At 42.0% G+C, this 6,000-nt stretch overlaps 1 protein-coding gene across 3 annotated transcripts in view; it reads left to right on the plus strand.

The window, feature by feature from the left end:
- LOC140429353 (uncharacterized) overlaps window positions 1-5,617 on the plus strand; it is a 272,337-nt gene extending 266,720 nt beyond the window's left edge. Inside the window, exons 16-17 of one of the 3 annotated variants that reach the window (XM_072516215.1) lie at window positions 3,410-3,549; window positions 4,389-5,617. In XM_072516215.1, the coding sequence (XP_072372316.1) occupies window positions 3,410-3,534 (125 nt within the window). In that variant the 3' untranslated portion in view covers window positions 3,535-3,549; window positions 4,389-5,617. Of the gene's footprint in view, window positions 1-3,409 lie in introns of all 3 variants that reach the window. The other 2 variants (XM_072516216.1, XM_072516214.1) reach the window with 2 other exon arrangements.
- Window positions 5,618-6,000: the final 383 nt, after the last annotated feature.

Below are 6,000 nucleotides of genomic sequence, written 5' to 3' on the forward strand. Positions count from 1 at the left end.
AAAAACTTTTAAAATACCCTTGCAGTTTAAACACTTCCCACCATGCCCTCACTGCCCTCTCTACTTGCCGTTCCCCAACTGAAATCACCCTCCTCACAGCTCCGTTCCACAACTGAAATCAAACACCTCGCAGCCCCGTTCCTCAGCTGAAATCATCCTCCTCACAACCCCGTTCCACAACTGAAATCAAACTCCTCACAACCTCGTCCCTCAGCTGAAATAAGTAACAAAGAACAAAGAAAATTACAGCACAGGAACAGGCCCTTTGGCAATCCAAGACTGCACTGACCATGCTACCCATCTGAACTAAAACCCTCTACCCTTCCGGAGACCATATCCCTCTATTCCCATTCTATTCATGTATTTGACAAGATGCCCCTTAAATGTCACTATCGTATCTGCTTCCACCACCTCCTCCGGCAGCGAGTTCCAGGCTCCCACCACCCTCTGTGTAAAATACTTGCCTCGTACAATCCCTTTAAACCTTGCCCCTCGCACTTTAACATATGCCCCCGAGTAATTGACACATCAACCCTGGGAAAAAGCTTGTGACTAGCCACTCTGTCCATGCCCCTCATAACCTTGTAGACTTCTATCAGGTCACCCCTCAACCTCCGTCATTCCAGTGAGAACAAACCAAGTTTCTCCAACCTCTCCTCATAGCTAATGCCCTCCATACCAGGCAACATCCTGGTAAATCTTTTCTGTACCCCCTCCAAAGCCTCCACATCCTTCTGGCTGTGCGGTGACCAGAATTGAACACAATATTCCAAGTGTGGCCTAACTAAGGTTCTATAAAGTTGCAACATGACTTGCCAATTCTTAAATTCAGTGCCCCAGCCAATGAAGGCAAGCATGTCGTATGCCTTCTTGACTACCTTCTCCACTTGCATTGCCACTTTCATTGACCTGTGTACCTGTACACCCAAATCCCTTTGCCTGTCAATACCCTTAAGGGTTCTGCTATTTACTGTATGTTTCCCATTTGTATTAGACCTTCCAAAATTCATTACCTCACATTTGTCCAGGTGAAACTCCATCTGTCATCTCTCCGCCAAAGTATCCAACCGATCTATATCCTGCTGTATCCTCTGACAGTCCTCATCGCTATCCGCAATTCCACCAACCTTTGCGTCATTCGCAAACTTACTAATCAAACCAGTTACATTTTCCTCCAAATCATTTATATATATTTTACAAACAGCAAAGGTCCCAGCACTGATCAATGTGGAATGCCACTGGTCACAGTCCTCCAATCAGAAACGCATCCTTCCACTGCTACCCCCGTCTTCTATGACCAAGCCAGTTCTGTATCCATCTTGCCAGTTCACCCCTGATCCCATGCGACTTCACCTTCTCTACCAGTCTGCCATGAGGGACCTTGTCAAAAGCCTTACTGAAGTGCATGTAGACAACATCCACAGTCCTATTCTCATCAAACATCGTCATCATTTCATCTAAAAACTCGATTAAGTTAGTGAGACACGACCTGTCCTTCACAAAACCATGTTGCCTCTCGGAAAAATGTCCACTTATTTTCAAGTGGGAGTAAATGCTGTCTCGAAGAATCCTCTCCAATAATTTTCTTACCACTGACGCAAGGCTCAAAATTATCTGGATTATCCTTGCAACCCTTCTTAAACAAATGAACAACATTGGCTAATCTCCAAAGGAACAACATTGCCTATTCACATTGCTAATCAACCTCCTCACAACCCCATTCCTCAGCTGAAATCACCCTCCTCACAACCCCATTCCTCAGCTGAAATATCCCCCTCACAACCCCGTTCAACAGCTGAAATCACCCTCCTCACAACCCAATACCTCAGCTGAAATCACCCTCCTCACATCCCCGTTCCACAGCTGAAATCAGCCTCCTCACAACCCCGTTCCTTAACTGAAATAACCTCCTCACAATCCCATTCAGCAACTGAAATCACCCTCCTCACAACCCCATTCAGCAACTGAAATCACCCTCCTCACAACCCCATTTAGCAACTGAAATCAACCTCCTCACAATCCCATTCAGCAACTGAAATCACCCTCCTCACAACCCTGTTCCACAGCTGAAATCACCCTCCTCACAACCCTGTTCCTTAGCTGAAATCAACCTCCTCACAATCCCATTCAGCAAATGAAATCACCCTCCTCACAACCCCATTCAGCAACTGAAATCACCCTCCTCACAACCCCATTTAGCAACTGAAATCACCCTCCTCACAATCCCATTCAGCAACTGAAATCACCCTCCTCACAACCCCGTTCCTCAGCTGAAATCACCCACCTCACAACCCCGTTCCACAGCTGAAATCACCCTCCTCACAACCCTGTTCCTCAGCTGAAATCACCCTTCTCACAACCCCGTTCCACAGCTGAAATCACCCACCTCACAACCCCGTTCCACAGCTGAAATCAGCCTCCTCACAAACCCGTTCCTCAGCTGAAATCACCCACCTCACAACCCCGTTCCACAGCTGAAATCAGCCTCCTCACAACCCCGTTCCTCAGCTGAAATCAGCCTCCTCACAAGCCCGTTCCTCAGCTGAAATCACCCTCCTCACAATCCCATTCAGCAACTGAAATCACCCTCCTCACAACCCCATTCAGAAACTGAAATCAACCTCCTCACAATCCCATTCAGCCACTGAAATCACCCTCCTCACAACCCCATCAGCAACTGAAATCACCCTCCTCACAACCCCATTCAGCAACTGAAATCAACCCCCTCACAACTCCATTCAGCAACTGAAATCACCCTCCTCACAATCTTATTCAGCAACTGAAATTACCCTCCTCACAATCCCATTCAGGAACTGAAATCACCCTCCTCACAACCCCATTCAGCAATTGAAATCACCCTCCTCACAACCCCATTCAGCAACTGATGAAATCAACCCCCTCACAATCCCATTCAGCAACTGAAATCACCCTCCTCACAATCCTATTCAGCAACTGAAATCACCCTCCTCACAATCCCATTCAGCAACTTAAATCACCCTCCTCACACTCCCATTCAGCAACTGAAATCACCCTCCTCACAATCCTATTCAGCAACTGAAATCATCCCTCCTCACAATCCGATTCAGCAACTGAAATCACCCTCCTCACAATCCCATTCAGCAACTGAAATCACCCTCCTCACAATTCTGTTCCACAGCTGAAACCACTTTGACTGATTTTTCTGTTCCGTTGTTTGAAGGCGCCAAACCCAACCACATCATCCCAACTCTCTCATGAGCTTTGTACAAGTCAAGGACTGCCACATGGGACTTGATCATAGCTTGCACAGGTGGTGCTTTATCGTCTTGATTTTTCTGGATTTTAACCCCAGCTGTTTGAAGTTCAAGTCCTATGGTCAGTTTTACATAACCGCATATTAATTTTCTATTTTCTCTCTTCTGCTTGATAGCTTCCACATATCAAAGGAACTCTCAAAGGTATATTCACGGATTGTACCGAAAAGGAATGAAAAGCTCACAAGACCCCATCAGACACCATCATCGCTGGATCAGGAAATTCCATTCAGGGCACTGACAACACCACTGAATGGTGGGAAACTGTTCCTTGCAATTCGAGCCAAACAGTGCCTATAGTAATACAATGGGGTGGGGAGTGTTTCTTTAAAAAACACATAGGGAAAGATCAAACAGCAGTGTCTTAAAAAATGTGATGATTAAAAGAAATGCAAAGCATTCATTTCAAAGTGAGCTGACTAAGTTTACGCTGAAGGAAACTGAGGCCCTGTTGTATCTTCATCCATTTCATAGCTCCAATATTCAGCATTTTACAGTTCAACAAATCTCCTTGCCACTGTTGTCTTGCAAATATTGGACAAACATTTTATTTATATGTGCATTTACTACACATCCGTTTGCAGGAGAATTTTAACACTAAAAAGTATTTTTAGAGTGTTTTGCACCTTTTTCACCATCTTTTAATGTCATTAGTTTTCTGTTTATTACAGCATGTGCAAGTAGTTACGTTTCTTTCAGCAATTCCTGCCAACCAATATAGATTGACATGTCAGTCATACCTATTCATCTTGTCGAGCTAATTTTGAAATATATTTTTAAAATTAAAAAAAAAACACATTTCACTATTTATTGCATTCATTTCAGGTATATGATCAAATGATTCGCTGTTCTTTCAGTGCCCCCTAGTGGATATTTTAATTTACTTTCTTGCCACATTTTACGTTGTTGCAAGTATGCGTATGAAGGAAAAGAAGGTGTTAACATGCTGCTTTGTAGTAATCTGGTGGCTGCATGAGCACCATTTTGATTGCTACTCCAAATACACTATTTTGATCTCTATAATAAGCAGTTTTACGTGACCAGAGAATGGAAAAGGTTATGGCGCATTAATGTGAGTGGAAACTGTTTTTGCAGAGCCTGGATGATTAATTGTCTGATTCAAAAAACATTCAACACTACGTTCCTCAATCGATCTTTCACTTCTACAGCTACAAGACTCCTGTGTATTGTATTTCTAAGGATGCAAGGTGGGATCAAGCCCAGAGACTGCATTGTGAAGCTGCTCTTTAACTCACCTGGATACAAGCAATCAGAATAGCAAGTGCAAAAGGACGCTACATGACCTTTCCAAAGCCATTTGGTTCTTTCAGAGGTCAAAGTGCTAATATATTAACTTTGTCAGACATGGCAGCTTTTTGCAGCCCTCACTAACCACACTACAATATGGAGCTGCCTTTTTCTAAGGGTGAATATAAACCTACTTTTTTTTGTAAAAAAAAACAAAAAAATAAATTAATTTTTGTATATATAACCATCTTAGTGCATTTTTTAAATGAATGTTTATGTCTGAATGTGGCAGCTGTATAGCATATGTTGGCGATAACGTATGGCAACTTAGTTTAATTCTTGGGATTTTTTATTTGCTTTGAAAGGACGGGATAGAGGAAAACGGAACTATATATTTTTGTAACATTTCTGCTGTTAACCCTTGGGAATCTGTCAAGTGCCACAGGCTTTTACAATTTGCACTGTGGGAATAGATCTCAGTATGCCATTTTGATTCGAATTTCAAGACAATGTATTTTTTATTCTCAAGATCTGATTTTCATTCAGATTTCTAGATATATATGGCAAATTTGCTTAGAAGCCATTTACAAGCTGTAATGAGAGTAATCAAATCTCACTGATTTGAATTCAATCATGGAGAGATTTCAAGGGGACAGAAATCAATTAAATGATCCTGTGGTTCAGGTGCAGTAAGAACAAAGATCTCTTCTAAAAATGAGAACCAGTCTGGTCAGCAGCAGTAAATTCATTTCTAAAAGAAAATATGCTGCTTACTCCACCCACTCCGGTCTTCTCTTTCTCTTTATAAGCAGCAAAAAAAATTACTCTATGATTTTTAATCTTTACAATGCACACCGAACAATACTGTATTTATATTTTAACTTGTATAGTGTATAATGTGAATCTTTGGGTAATTGTGACTGAAATACTGAAAATCTTTTGTTACTTTTTTACATGCTGTGGTTCACCAAAGAAACCAAAACAAAGTCTTGATCATGCTGTTTCTATTTTCATGCATTAGTCCTACTGGTAGAACTGACTTGAAGAGCATTATTAAAAAAAAAACTGAAGCTGGAGCTCAGTTATTTTCTTGCATATTTACGTAATTTACATTCGGGTTGCCAATGCTCTTGGGTTGCCCTGGGGTCTTTGGGAATTAAAGATTCACCTCTAAGACACTGCAGTGAGAAACATGGTAGAAAAATAATTGAAGACTTTAAAAAATTGGATGCTCCCTTCATTTTCTTTGGACACTTCCATTGATTAGTTAAAAATATTGGAGATATTGGAATTTTGACAGTCGAGGGTCATTCAATCAGATAATGAAGAGTCTGTCCACTTTCCAATTAAAGTACAGAGAGGTGCTGTCCTGTGCGAATGGACTTGTTTGGCAACCAATGATGGGTCAAGGCCATTGGAGACGTTATGTGATCAAACCTCCAGGAATACATCCAACCAG

The sequence above is a fragment of the Scyliorhinus torazame genome, chromosome 9 (assembly GCF_047496885.1).
Source record: "Scyliorhinus torazame isolate Kashiwa2021f chromosome 9, sScyTor2.1, whole genome shotgun sequence".
NCBI lineage: Eukaryota > Metazoa > Chordata > Chondrichthyes > Carcharhiniformes > Scyliorhinidae > Scyliorhinus > Scyliorhinus torazame.